The 14783-nt window shown below is 41.1% G+C and overlaps 1 protein-coding gene across 1 annotated transcript in view; it reads right to left on the bottom strand.

Moving 5' to 3' along the window:
* Positions 1 to 419: 419 nt before the first annotated feature.
* Positions 420 to 14783, bottom strand: part of ADGRG4 (adhesion G protein-coupled receptor G4) — a 98485-nt gene continuing 84121 nt past the window's right edge. Inside the window, 1 exon segment of the mRNA XM_032618987.1 lies at positions 420 to 560. Coding sequence (XP_032474878.1) covers positions 420 to 560 — 141 coding nt within the window.

The raw sequence follows: 14783 nt of genomic DNA, 5'->3' as shown, positions 1-14783 counted from the left end.
AAGGAGGTGTGCCCTGGGGGCCAAGGGCAAGGCCTCCCTCCCCTGACCCTACCCCACCCCTGCTCCTCCCTTCTCCCATGCTGAGGCACGGGGGGCAGGAAGGGGAGCATTAACTCGGGGCGCTATGGGGTCAGGCTGAGGGACTAGCCTGCAGGGGCGCTCCTGCCCCCAGGTTTGCTTCACGGCTGCACTGTCTGCGAGAGGGGCTCACCCTCTTCTTCTCAGGGGGCCACACCTCAGCCCCTGTTGGCTATCCCTGATGGAAGCATTGGCATCTCACACCCCGCGGGCTGTCCTCCCCCACCACCGCCCTCCAATAGCTCTTTCCTTCCTCCTGGCCACTCTCCTTCCCTCTCTTGCCTTCCTGCCCTTCTCTTCAGGTCTGTGAGGGTGACTCTCCCAGGAGAACAGGCTGTAGCTCAGGCTCTGACCCGGGGACCAGCGGAAGGCCCCCAAGAGAGCAGCTCACTTTCCCTGGTAGGGATGGCGTGTGCGGTCTGCCTTAGCTCGGTGTTGGCGATGGCTGGTGGTCTGGTCACATGATCCCAGAGCTGGACCTCCTGCAGGTGGGTGGGGCCTTTATGCTTTAAAGGGGGCCTTCTCCAGCTGGTTTCTTGCAGAATATTCTGTGTTCTCAGACTCGGTGCAAACGTGGGTAGGGCATCTTGGTGGACCTGGTATGTGCTAACTTTCTGGGTGTGCTCTAGCTGCCCAAGGCTGTGAGGGCCTGAGGGGCACCATGAGGGAGACACGGTGGGATCAGGTAGGGCCGGAGGCAGTCAGCAGCAGGTGACACTTGGAAGGGTTTGGTGCCAACCCCTGGGCTTTTCTTTACTTCAGGCCTGGCGTAAAGGCCAGAGCAGCAGGTAAAGAATGACCATAACACATAACTGGTGCAGGAAGTGGGATCAGTATCTGTGCCCCTCTCCCCCCAAAACGGGAGGCTCTGGCAGATGGGGGAGGGAAGCACCACAGCAACAGAGGCTGATGACATACAAGAGGTTTCCATTGGAAGGAATAGGCAAGGCAGGAGCTGTCCCTGCTTGTCTGGTACCTGGCCCTGGGGCCGTTAGGGCAGGTGGATAGTGGCTGGAGTGGAGAGTTGGGCGAGGGGTACTCTGGAGTGGTTGATTCACATTGAAATGACCTCACCCACAAGTTGTTTGTTATCTCTAGGAATTGGCTATCCTGAGGGGGCAGTCCCTCCAGGGTCAGCAAGGCCCCAGAGCCCAGATGTCAGAGCATCAAAATACAAAAACTAAAAGACCTGGTTATTACACAGGGGACAACAGGTCAGCAACTTAGTGTCAACTGAAGAAAACAGAAGTCTTTGCATTGTACTAGCAACTTTTCTCTAAGTTTATTTTGAAATTTAAAAAAAAAAGAAAAGAAAAAGAGAGAAAAGACAAAAAAGGGCCCATCCAGAATATCATAGTCCCTGAAGGAGGACCCTATCTTTCCCTCTCCTACATTTTGTTTCCATGGCCAGACAGACAGCCCGGCCCACCCCACTGTAGTGGGACTCAGGCCTTAGTAACTAGAACTCACTAGAAGAAGGCAGACAATTGTTGAGTAGATTTGGTATGGTCCCATAAGTCTACCATTTTGGTGAACCCCTGGAAGGCAGAAATTGGGGCCAAAATTGCAAGCTCCCCAGCAGACCTGCTGGTACTGGAAACGTAGAGATTCAGCCTTCTGCAACCACTAAATCTCAGGGAAAACAATCTTGGGACAACAGGACGTCTTAGAATTGGCCACACGAATAGCCAGACAGATGTAGCATCTAACTAAAACACTTAACAATATAACTAAGCTTTTACATGAGGTGCTGGGAACTCCTACAGACCTTTCTCCTGGGCATCCCCTGCAGCCTGGGGAGACTGGCTGTGCGCCTTGTTCAGGGTCCCTCCCGATGGCAGGTGGACTTTCCATACTCAGCTGGGTGTGGCAAACCAGCAGCACCTACATGCAAGTATACTTACAAGAGTCCTGGCACAGTGACCTAATGTCAGGGGGTAATTGTGGGAAAATAAAATTGAGTGCAGTAAGTCACTGCTGGCAAAATGACATTTGACCAAACCATTCACATTGGCCAGGTCAGGAACTGTCGGAAGCCCCAGCTCTAATCACTATGTCTGATAACTTCCTTACAAGAAACCTGTCCTGCTTCTTTTGATCTCCCCCCAAACCCTGCAATGTGATGACTGCCCCGGTATTATTAAAAATTCCTGCAGGTAGGCTCCTATCACATACGTGTGTGTGTGTGTGTGTGTGTGTGTGTGTGTGTGTGTGTGTGTATCCCCACCCAGGGCCAGGTGTGCTCTCTCTCTTTCCCTCCACTTGAACATCAGAAAGCCCTCTAACCAGTGGGTCCACCCACCCAGGGATGGGCAAAGTGAGAGGAGTCCCTGGGAGAGAGAGAGGGAGAGTGCGGGTGGGCAGGCACCTGGTTCTGGGGACGTATGTATAAAAATAAACCTCTGAATCACTTGAAAACATTGGCTCTGGAGTGGTGTGTTTTGACATCCAATACCTTTAAGCAGGAGAGAACAGCAGACCCAGCACTGAGCTGAATCAGATCATAATGATGAGAGTCCTAGGTAGAACAGTGGGCTTGGGGAAGAAGCATAGATCCAGTAACTAAAGCAAGGGACAAGGGAGCCTGGACCTTGGGACAAGGCACGTGCAAAGTGGTAAAGAGCGTGACTTTGCTGCCTTTCCGTTCATTTAGAGCATCCATCATGCACCAGGTGCAGGTGCTGGGCTACATGCAGGCTATACAGTGACAACTAAGACAGGATTGTCCCAGCCCTGGTGAAGTGGACGAACAGAAATGGCTTCCGCTCTCCTGCTAGCTATGTGATCTTGGGAAAATCACTTCAGCGCCCTGTGATTTGGTTTTCTCAACTGTAAAGTAAGGATGATAATACCTACCTCGTGTGGTTGTTTTGAAGCAGTGGCAGCTCCTGGATTTCCATACAGGAGTGACTCAGGCACAGTTGTTTAGTTGGAGGGGACGGCCTAAAAAATAGCTGGGTCACAGTGTGTAAAAAATACCAAGGAATCAGCGTGTCTTTTCATTCTGTATATAATTATTTGGAGTTGTTTTTCAGAGATATGATGGAGATGGGAGGAAAGCTAAAACTTTCCTTCCCCCTGACATCCTTCAAGCCACCTCCCGACTCAAATACTTCATGAGGACAAAGCAAAACAATGTGTGTAAAGTGCTTTACTACAGTACCTGGAACATAGTAAGTGGATCCTTAACAAAATCCAATTATACAATTTGGTCCACAAAGACTGGATTTACACAACCATAATCCAGCAGGTTGGGCTAGATTTACAGTAATTCTTAGTTCTCGCTACACCTCAGCATCATCTCAGGAGGTGTTAAGGGATACCTGTGCCTAGGTCCCAGCCCCAGAGGCTCTGAATCAATTGCTCTGGTCTGGATCCCTAAAATCTGTGTGTATATATATTTTTCTTTTCTTTTTTTTTTTTTTTGCCGCACAGCATGTGGGATCTTAGTTCCCCAACCAGGGATAGAACCTGTGCCCCCTGCATTGGAAGCATGGAGTTTTAACCACTGGAATGCCAGGGAAGTCCCTAAGATCTGTATTTTAAAAATCTCACAAGGTGATTCCTAATGTATGGCAAGGGTTGAGACCAATATTAGGGCCTGGAGATGCTGCTAAGTCTGGAACTGGGGGTCAAATTATCATCTCCTAGCAAGAAGGGAGACCTGAAGACCCTGGGAATGAGTCATGGCCTTTAAAAGTAGGGTTGGGGGGATGGTGACCACATTGATCAAACTACAGGGTGGGTGGCTGTTCCTTTTTCCTTTTCTTTTTGCTTTTATTATTATTTTAATTTTTTGCTTTCAAAGATATAGCATTATGTCAATAGAACTATAACCACAGTATTCTTTCTCATGCTTTTCCCAATGTAAATGCCACATCATAAAACACTTTGGGAACTCACTGGCTAATTGAGCTCAAGATGTTGCTTGGCAAATACACTTGAGAATATGTGCATCTTGTTTATTTCTGGGTTCACAGCATCTATTCCAGTGACTTTATACAGAGTAGGCTCTCACTAATTGTTTGTTGACTGAATGAAGGAAGGAAGGAAATTAACATGGCTCCCCGGACTGATCAATGGAACTGAGCTTAGCTGCTAAGACATATTCTAGTTTAGGAATGCATGCGTGTGAGACAAGTCTCTTGTCTTCATATTAGGAAGTTAATGTTAATTTTAAAATAAATAATTGTAACTAAGGATTCTCATATGTGCCGCCACCCTCAGAAGACTTAAGTGAGTGAAGGGGAGTTAGAGTTATGACTCTGAGCTGGTATATCAATAATTCTGATACTTCCTCCTTGAATATGTACCACTAGATCAGTGCAAACTTGCATCCTGATTATTAAAAAAATAGCTGGGTCACAGTGTGTAAAAAATACCAAGAAATCAGCAAAAAGAAAAGCTTGTAAAATTAATGAGCTAGCAAGGTTGCAGGACACAAGATCAACACACAAGATTCCACTGCATTCCTATACAGTAGCAACAAACGTGTGGAAGGAAATTAACAATACAACCATTTAAAATCACTCCTAAGGAAATGTAATAATGAGGTATAAATCTAACAAAATATGTATAGGATCTCTATGCTGAAAATTATAAAATGCTGATGCAAGAAATCAAATATTTAAATAAGTGGAGAGACATACCTTGTTCATGGATTGGAAAACTCAACATAGCAAAGATGTCAATTCTCCCCAAATTGATCGATAGGTTTAATGCAATTCCTATCAAAATCCCAGCAAGATGTTTTGTACCTATAGACAAGATTATTCCAAAATATATATGGAAAGGCAAAGGAACTAGAATAGCTAAATCGATTCTGAAAAAGAATAAAGTGGAAAGGATCACTCTACCTAATGTTAAGACTTACTATATACCATAAAACCATAGGGAAGTGAGAGGTACAGTGTCCTCTCACTGTACAGTGAGATACACTTTCTCCAGCTTACTCCCTCTAGGCATCTTATCTGACCTCTCTCTCTCTCTCTCTCTCTCTAGCTTCTAGATCACATGGTCTTGTTTTTCTAAAGAATGGATAGTATAGTATCGCTTATATGCAGAATCTAGAAAAATGGTACAGATGAACTTATTTACAAAGCAGAAATAGAGACACAGATGTAGAGAACAAACTTATGGATACTGGGGGGGAAGGGGTGTGTGGGATGAATTGGGAGATTGGGATTGACACATATACACTACTATGTATAAAATAGATAACAAGGGCTTCCCTGGTGGCGCAGTGGTTGAGAGTCCGCCTGCCGATGTAGGGGACACGGGTTCGTGCCCCGGTCCGGGAAGATCCCACATGCCGCGGAGCGGCTGGGCCCGTGAGCCATGGCTGCTGAGCCTGCGCGTCCGGAGCCTGTGCTCCGCAGCGGGAGAGGCCACAACAGTGAGAGGCCCGCGTACCGCAAAAAAAAAAAAAAAAAAAAAAAAAATAGATAACAAATGAGAACCTACTTATAGCACAGGGAACTCTACTCAGTGCTCTGTGGTGACCTAAATGGGAAGAAAAACTAAAAAAGAGGAGATATGTGTATATGTATAACTGATTCACTTTGCTGTACAGCAGAAACTAACACAACATTGTAAAGCAACTATACTCCAATAAAAATTAAGATAAATAAATAAATAGGGGCTTCCCTGGTGGCGCAGTGGTTGGTGGTTTAAATTTGGTCGTTTAAAACAACAGAAATGTATTCCCTCACAGTTCTGCAGGGCAGAAGTCAAATATCAAGGTGTCAGTATCTTTCTCTGAAGGCTGTAAGCAAAGGATTCTTCCTTGCCTCTTCCTAGTTTCTCATGGTTGCTGGCAATCCTTAGCATTCCTTGGCTGTAGATGTATTACTCTAATCCCAGCTTCCTTTGTCACATGGTGTTCTCCTTAAATGTCTGTGCCCAAATTTTCTTCTTTTTATTAGGACACCAGTCATGGGATTAGGGCCCATCCTCATCCAGTATGACTTCATCTTACCTTGATTATATCTGCAAAGATCCTATTTCCAAATAAGATCACAGTCATAGGTACCGGGGTTTTGGGGGAACACAATTAAGTCCACAACTTAAACCATATATTCAAAAAAGGCCTTATATCCATAATATATAAAGAACTCTCAAAACTCAACAATAAAAACACAATCCATCCAGTTATAAAATGGGTACAAGACATCAGCAGATATTTCACCAAAGAGGAGACGTGTATGGCAAATAAGCACAGGAACAAATGTTCAACATCATTAGCTACCAGGGAAATGCAAATTAGAACCACCAGGAGTTATCACTATACACCTATTAGAACAGTTAAAATAAAAAATAGTGATAATACTAAATGCTGGTGAGGATGTGGAAAAATTGGATCACTCATGCACTGCTAGTGGGAATGTAAAATGATACAGATACTCTGGAAAACAGTTTGACAATTTCTTATAATTTTAAATATACACTTATCACGTGACCCAGCAATCCCACTCCTGGGCATAAAGAAATGGAAACTAATGTCCACACAAAAAAGTGCACACTATTGTTCATAGCAGTTTTACTTGTAACAGCCAAACATTGGAAATAATTCAAATATTCTTCAATGAGTGTTGGTTGCACAAACTCTCATACATGGTGGAACACAGTAAAAAAATAAATGAACTATTGACACACGCAGCAATTTGGATGGATCTCAATGACATCATATGTAGTGAAAAAAAATCTCAAAAGGTTATATACCGTATTATTCCATTTACATAGCATTTTGAAATGACAAAACTTCAGAGATGGAGAACAGATTAGTGGTTGCCATGGAACAGGGAAGGGGGTTAGGTGCAAATCCATAGAGGGAGCACCAGGAAGTTATTTTGTGGTAATGGAAACAGTTCTGTGTCTTGATCGTGGTAGTGGTTACACAAACCTATACTTGGGATGAAAATGCATAGAGCTATACACGCATGAGTGAATGTAGGTTTAAAAAATGTGGAAAACGAATAAAGTCTTTAATGATATTACACTAATGTCAATTTTCTGATTTTTATATTGTACTACAGTTATATAAGATGTCACCATTGGGGGAAGCTGGGGGCAGAGTGTGTGGATCTTTCTACTAGTTTTGCAACTTCCTGTGAGTCTATAATGATTTCAAAGCTTTTTTAATGGTCTGAATGCCAGGTGTGTGTGTGGATTCCATTAAATTATCTTCATCATCTTTGCAGGATCATCAGAGTTATTGTAAGCTCTGTGTAGTAATAATAAAGATTTATCAAGTATTTAGTATGTGTGAGCTACTGTGCTAAGCATTTTACATTCATTATCCCATCTGATTCATACCCTAGCCAGAAGAAATAGGTAGCATTATGTCACCTGCCTTTTACAGATCAAGAAACTGAAAATCGGAGAAGTTCTGTAACTTGCCCCAGGTCACAGGGCTATAAGTGGCAGAACAAAGGCTTGAACATGGATCTATCTGACTCCAAAGCGTGTGATTGAAAACACAATGTCATAATGACTCCATACTCGGGCAGTTGTGAGGCCAAAATGAGCCATCATATGTCAGTTGCCTAGCTCAATGTCTGGAACGTGACCAACATCCAGTGACCAGCATGCTTTTACTATCATCTTCATTACGGATGATCCCCAACTTACAATGGTTCAACTTGAGGATGTTGCAAAAGCGATATGCATTCAGTAGAAACCTTACTTCGAATTTTGAATTTGATTTTTTCCTGGGCTAGTGATATGCGGTCAGATACTCTCTCGTGATGCTGGGCAGTGGCAGCCATAGCAGCTCCCCGTCAGCCACGCGATCACGAAGGTAAACACCCGATACCCTTACAACCATTCTGTACCCAGACAACCATTCTGTTTTCACTTTCAGGACAGTATTCAATAAATTACATGAGACATTCCACACTTTATTATAAAATACTTTGTGTTAGATGACTTTGCCCAACTGTAGGCTAATGTAAGTGTTCTGAGCATATTTAAGGTAGACTAGGCTATGATGCTCTGTAAGTTAGGTGTATTAAATGCATTTTCAACTTAATGATTTTTTCAACTTATGATGGGTTTATTGGGACATAACCCCATTGTAAATGGAGGAAGATACGTGTTATTTACTAATTGTGGTCTTAGCCTTAGCCCTGAGGAACATCTTGTCCTTATGCATAGGGCAATGTGAATAATGCCATAAGAGTCAGATTCTCATTTGTAAAATCATAAAAATAACGACCACACAGGGTGATTGTGAGTTTTGAGTAAAATTAAAGGTGATAATATACGTGAAGAGTGCTCTGTAAACAGCAAAGGTCCCCACATGCTAGCTGCAGTGCATTTTATTCTATTACTTAACCTGGAGATTGGCAGCTAAAAAGCTTTTTGCCTCTCAGCCATGCCACGATCCACACGCTCATCACCCTGCTCGCTCGCTAGCTATGTGTTTCTATGGCATCAATCACCATAGTTTCTAGATTCTTTGACAGAAATATTAGGTGAAAGGCAGTTTAATGGAAGGAATCTGAGCAGCAGGTCACGTATTCACTGATTTTCCATTCATTGCTTCCACGTTCCTTTTGCAAAACTTAACGTGATGAACTTAAAGTTTTAAAAATTATTATTATTTTTATTGAAGTATAGTTACCGTACAATATTGTATAAGTTAGAGGTGTACAATATAGTGATTGAAAATTTTAAAGGTTATACTCCATTTATAGTTACTATAAAATATTGGCTATATTCCCCGTGTTGTAAATCTATCCTTGTAGCTTATATTATACCTAATGATTTGTACCAAACTTAGAGTTATTTTTGAGGGTTTCAATAATTGATAGCTTCCCCCAAAATCGTCTTTCCTCCTGGTGTAGAATTTCATGGTCGTTCCTCTACATCAGGGGTTGGCCAACTATGACCCGTGGGCCAAATATGGCCTCCCATCTGTTTTTGTATGGTCCTTGAACTAAGTGGTTTTGTCTTTATATTTTTTATTGCTTGACAAAAAGTAAAACATAAGAGAATAATATTTCACAGCACATGAAAATTACATGAAATTCATATTTCAGTGTCCATAAATAAACTTTTGTTGGAACATAGATACTCTCATTGTTCAGGCAGAACTGAATAGTTGCAAAGCGGAAAATTTTCTCAGCTGGCCCTTTACATATAAAGCTTGCCAACCCCTGCTCTGCATGATAAGAACATCAATCATCCCAAATGAACTTATCTACGCAAAAGAAACAGACTCACAGACATAGAGAACAGACTTGTGGTTGCCAAGATGGGGTGCGGGAGGGATGGATTGGGGGTTTGGGGTTAGCAGATGCAAACTGGTATATGTGTTCGGTTGGCCGAAAACGTTCGTTCGGTTTTTCTCCTACGATGGTTCTAGTAGCACTTAGTTGTCTTTAAGTTCATTCCAAAACAATTTTGTTAGATTGTATGTGACAGCTGTCATATCAGCGTGCATTTATAAAAAGACATCAAAATTGGTGAATTTTTGTGTAGCCATTTTAATATTGAAGATGGAAAGAAAAAAGCAACATTTTAGGCATATTATGCTTTATTATCTCAAGCAAGGTAAAAACGCAACTGAAATGCAAAAAAGATTTGTGCAGTGTAGGGAGAAGGTGCTGTGACTGACTGAACGTGTCAAAAGTGGTTTGCGAAGTTTCGTGCTGAAGATTTCTCACTGGACGATGCTCCACAGTCAGGTAGACCAGTTGAAGTTGATAGCGATCAAATTGAGACATTTCTTGAGAACAATCAACGTCATACCATGCGGGAGATAGCCAACATACTCAAAGTATCCAAATCAAGCGTTGAAAATCATTTGCACCAGCTTGGTTACGTTCATCGCTTTGATGTTTGGGTTCCACATAAGTTATGGGAAAAAAACCTTCTTGACCGTATTTCTGCATGCGATTCTCTACTTAAACGTAATGAAAACGTTCCGTTTTTAAAACAAATTGTGACGGGCGATGAAAAGTGGATACTGTACGATAATGTGGAACAGAAGAGATCGTGGGGCAGGCGAAATGAACCACCACCAACCACACCAAAGGCCGGTCTCCATCCAAAGAAGGTGATGGTATGTATGTGGTGGGATTGGAAGGGAGTCCTCTATTATGAGCTCCTTCCGGAAAACCAAACGATTAATTCCAACAAGTACTGCTCCCAACTAGAGCAACTGAAAGCAGCACTCAACGAAAAGCATCCGGAATTAGTCAAAAGAAAACACATAATCTTCCATCAGGATAACGCAAGACCACATGTTTCTTTGATGACCAGGCAAAAACTGTTACAGCTTGGCTGGGAAGTTCTGATTCATCCACCATATTCGCCAGACATTGCCCCTTTGGATTTCCATTTATTTCGGTCGTTACAAAATTCTCTTAATGGAAAAAATTTCAATTCCCTGGAAGACTGTAAAAGGCACCTGGAACAGTTCTTTGCTCAAAAAGATAAAAAGTTTTGGGAAGATGGAATTATGAAGTTGCCTGAAAAATGGCAGAAGGTAGTGGAACAAAAGGGTGAATACGTTGTTCAATAAAGTCCTTGGTAAAAATGAAAAATGTGCCTTTTATTTTTACTTAAAAACCAAAGGCACTTTTTGGCCAACCCAGTAAGAATGGATAAACAACAGAGTCCTACCGTATAGCACAGGGAACTATATTCAGTGATAAACCATAATGGAAAAAAATACGAAAAAGAATGTATAACTGAATCACTTTGCTGTACAGCAGAAATGAATACAACATTGTAAATCAACTATACTTTAATAAAATAAATTTTTAAGAAAAGAACATTGGTGATCCAATATGGAGACCAATAAAAGCTAGCTAGTTCGACACTCAACCTACATTGAGCCCTACCCCTCATCCCTACACACCATTTTCCTCTTCCTTCCCCCCCACCCCCCATATTTCTAACCAAATCTATCTCCCACACTATACTGCAAGCTCTTTGGAGGAAAGGATCCATTTTTTTCTCCTTGTATCCTACAGGGTGCCTGGCACAGTGTTTTACTCATAATAGACAAGTGATGAGTGTGTTTTAAACAACAGCTGGATCAAATTTCCATAGCAACTGGGTTTCTGAAGCGTCACCATGCAGAATTCTTTATACCCAATCAATTCCATTCAGTGCCTGAGGTCAGATGTAGAGATGTTACAGGTAAAATAGTATTTACACTCGATTGCAGGAAGATTCAGGAATCACAGCTCTGCTTCAATGTCTGTTGCTTTTACTCTTGGAGTGAAGACCTTCTCAATATGTCAGAAAACCCCCAAACCATAAAAAGATTGATACATTAGACTACATAGTAATAAAGAATTTATGAATGGAAAAACCACCTAAACAAAGTAAAGAGACAAATGAACTGGGGAGAAGAGGGATTAATATCAGATAAAGAGCAAATTTCCCTAAATGAACAGCTTTTACAAGTCAATAGGAAAAAGACCAACAAGCCTTAGAAAAATAGGTGAAGAAGATGAACAAACAGTTCACAGAGGAGCAAATACAAATGGCTATTGACATAAGAAAAGATGCTCAGGGAGGTCCTAAGTGCAACCCTCGGTCCCAGCTAGTTCTTGCCCGTGGGAGGCAGTGGATCCCGGGAGAAGTCCAGCACGAATCCCTCCTCCCTCACCTTCATCACTTAGGGAGCGGTCATTTCATTCAGCAGTCACTTACCACGCACCTGCTACAAACCAGATGCCGTGCGAGGTACTTATGTGCTTATCTTTTTTCTAAATTGAGGTAGCGTTCACACCCACCACCTATCAAAATACAGAACATTTTCATCTCCCCAGAAAAATTTCTTATGCTTCCTCCCAGTCTATCTCTACCCCAGACCTTTATTTTGATTTCTATTATCAGGGATTAGTTTTGCCTCTTGGAGAACTTCATATAAAGGGAATCATACAGAAAAAAAGAAGATGCTCAGCTTCGGTAATAAGAGAAATGCAAATCTAAATTCCACCACGATACCATTTTTCACCTCTAACATCGACAAAGGTTAATGACATATTTCACTCATGAAAGTGTGGGGAAACAAGCACTCTCATGCATTGCCGGTAGAAGCATATACTTTCTCTGTATAAAAATACTCACGCCTTTAAAAAAAACAGAAAAGAAAACAAAATATGCATGCCTTTTGACCAAACAGTTCCACTTCTAGGAATTTATTCTGCAGATATACTCATATATGTGTTAAATAATTTACACACAAGGTTAATCATTGCAGCATTTTAAAAAATAACAGCAAAATATTAGAAACAAGCAAAATATAAATCAGTAGGTGACTGATTAAATAAATGATGTTAAATCTATAAATAGAATACTCTGCGGCCATAAAAAGAATAAGGTATAACTGATTCACTTTGTTATAAAGCAGAAACTAACACACCATTGTGAAGCAATTATACTTCAATAGAGATGTAAAAAATAAATAAATAAAATAAAGTATACCGGAGGATGCGCATAAAAAAAAAGAATAAGGAAGGGTTTTACATGAAAGAAAATGATAGAATTTTCAACGTATGTATACCCTCTTGTAAATTTTGAATTTATAGCATGTAATGCATTACTTATACAAAAGTAAATTTAATTTTTAAAACATGTTTATTTCTTGTTTCTTGATGGCCGACATTCAGGGTTTGTTTCATAGCCATTCCTTAGACGTATGCTAGACAATTCTAGCTGTTCAGTAGTTAATAAAACCTATTAAATAAATGTTTGTTTGGAAGGGTAAGGATTTGCCGATTTAGGGAATACTTTAGGCTATTGGTCATGAATGTTAGCACATAAAATTTGAGTCTGGGGCTTGGCAATGAAAATGAAGGTTTATGGAAATATAAACACATTTTAACTTAGTCACAGGCACTGATGGTGATGAATATAGGCAAAACCTCTCACTTATAGTGAATCATTAATTTTGACAATTGAAGTGTAAATAGGGCCATAAATAGAATTTCCAATTATTCTCCTATGCCAAATACATCAGATAGGGTTTAGTCGTGACATATTTATAATGAGTGGTATTTCTTCCTTATTTTCTGCACCCTGTTCTGTGCAGTCTATTATTGATCATGAGAGGATGAAGGATTCTGCCTCTTCCCAGGTCTGTTTTGCTTTGTTATCCTTCCGGACAAATTGGGATCTTTAATGGCTCCTTCATAAGCTAACCAAAGGAGAAACATTCTTTCTTCTCTGAGTGTATTGTTTCTAGGGATGAGATTTGACTGAAAGCACACCCATACACATATAAAATTAACTGTTATAATAGCAATTAATTTTGCTTATACTAACGACTGGGTGTGAACATCCTCAAAGTGCCATGTAAGTCTTCAGTATCCAAATAATATACTATATGATTTTAAAACTCTAGGAGTAGTCAATGCTTTCCAGCGACGCTAAGAATATCACACTCCAGTGCAAGGGTTATTGCTTGTTTGCTGATCTGTCTACCCCACTGGCTTGGGAGCTCTGTAAAGGCAGGGATCATGCATATTTTCATCCTTTTAGCTTCCTTCTCTAGGTTCTCATAATCTTTGTCATAGAATAGATGCTCAGTTGGTTGTCAAATGAATAAGTCCCCTCTCCCTGTTGTTATCTGCCACATTTAAAAAAGCAAGAGTAGAGACTTTATTGTGTACGTTCTGGGGTCAAAGTAATAGGTAGAGGGCAAGCAGGACTCCCCAGTCATGCTTTACTGTCCCTTTGAGCCCCTGACCAACCATGCCCTAAGTCATATGGTCTACAACTACTGGCACTCATAAAGTATCCAGTGTAAGAACCCCAAAGAGTAAAAAAGCACTAACTTGGAAGCATTGTGCTCTTGGTCCCCATACTAATTTGTACCTTGTTAATTTTAATTTAATAGTCTCTGTTGTTTGATTCATTTATCAACATGGATAACACAGGTCCAGACAACATCCAACAGAAAAGCTTAGAATTCAAATGAATTTGTTTACGGTTTAAACCTCTGTTCATTCGTTTAATGAAAATTAAATGCTTAAAATTCATTCGAGTACATGTTCCTAACTAGATGTATCGCTTTTATCCATTTCTGTCTCTAAACCTCTGGCTACTCTGTAAACCGGGAGTTGGCAAACTCTGACCCATGCGTAGATCAGTCACTTATTTTTGCAAATAAAATTTTATGAGAACACAGACGCACCCATTTGTTTATGCCTGGGGCTGCTTTCACAACAGAATTGAGTAGCTATGGCAGAGACTGAGTGGCTCCCAAGCCTAAAGTATTTACTATTTGGCCCTTTACAGAAAAAGCTTCACTGACTCCTGCTGTTACTGCACGATCATATGACAAAAGATCTAAAGGAGGGTACGTTGCCTCAACAAATAGCTAATATTTAACTGAACTCGAATGTGTGCCAGACCCTAGGAATTAAAAGATGATGAAGACCCTGAATAGCGTTTGTACAAGATACACTATCGGCACCAAGGAAAGTACATATTCCCATTCCAGGTGACAGGGTAAACAATGGTGCATTTGTGATCTAAATGTTACAGTGAAAAACCACCAGACACAAGATGAGGATCTGAGGCAGGCTAATCTGCTCTGCCTTTCACAGAAGCAATTATATACTTTCTAGAAAGCTGGAGAAATTCATTCCAGTGGAGAAATACCTACCTCAACCAAGCAATGTGCTAGGAAACAACTTGGACTGAAAGTAGGAAGACTCTCAGCTCTATAACTAATAAAT

The sequence above is a fragment of the Phocoena sinus genome, chromosome X (genome assembly GCF_008692025.1).
Source record: "Phocoena sinus isolate mPhoSin1 chromosome X, mPhoSin1.pri, whole genome shotgun sequence".
Classification (NCBI taxonomy): Eukaryota; Metazoa; Chordata; class Mammalia; order Artiodactyla; family Phocoenidae; genus Phocoena; species Phocoena sinus.
The sequence above is the reverse complement of the archived record's forward strand: the minus strand, read 5'-3'. Positions and strand labels throughout refer to the sequence as shown.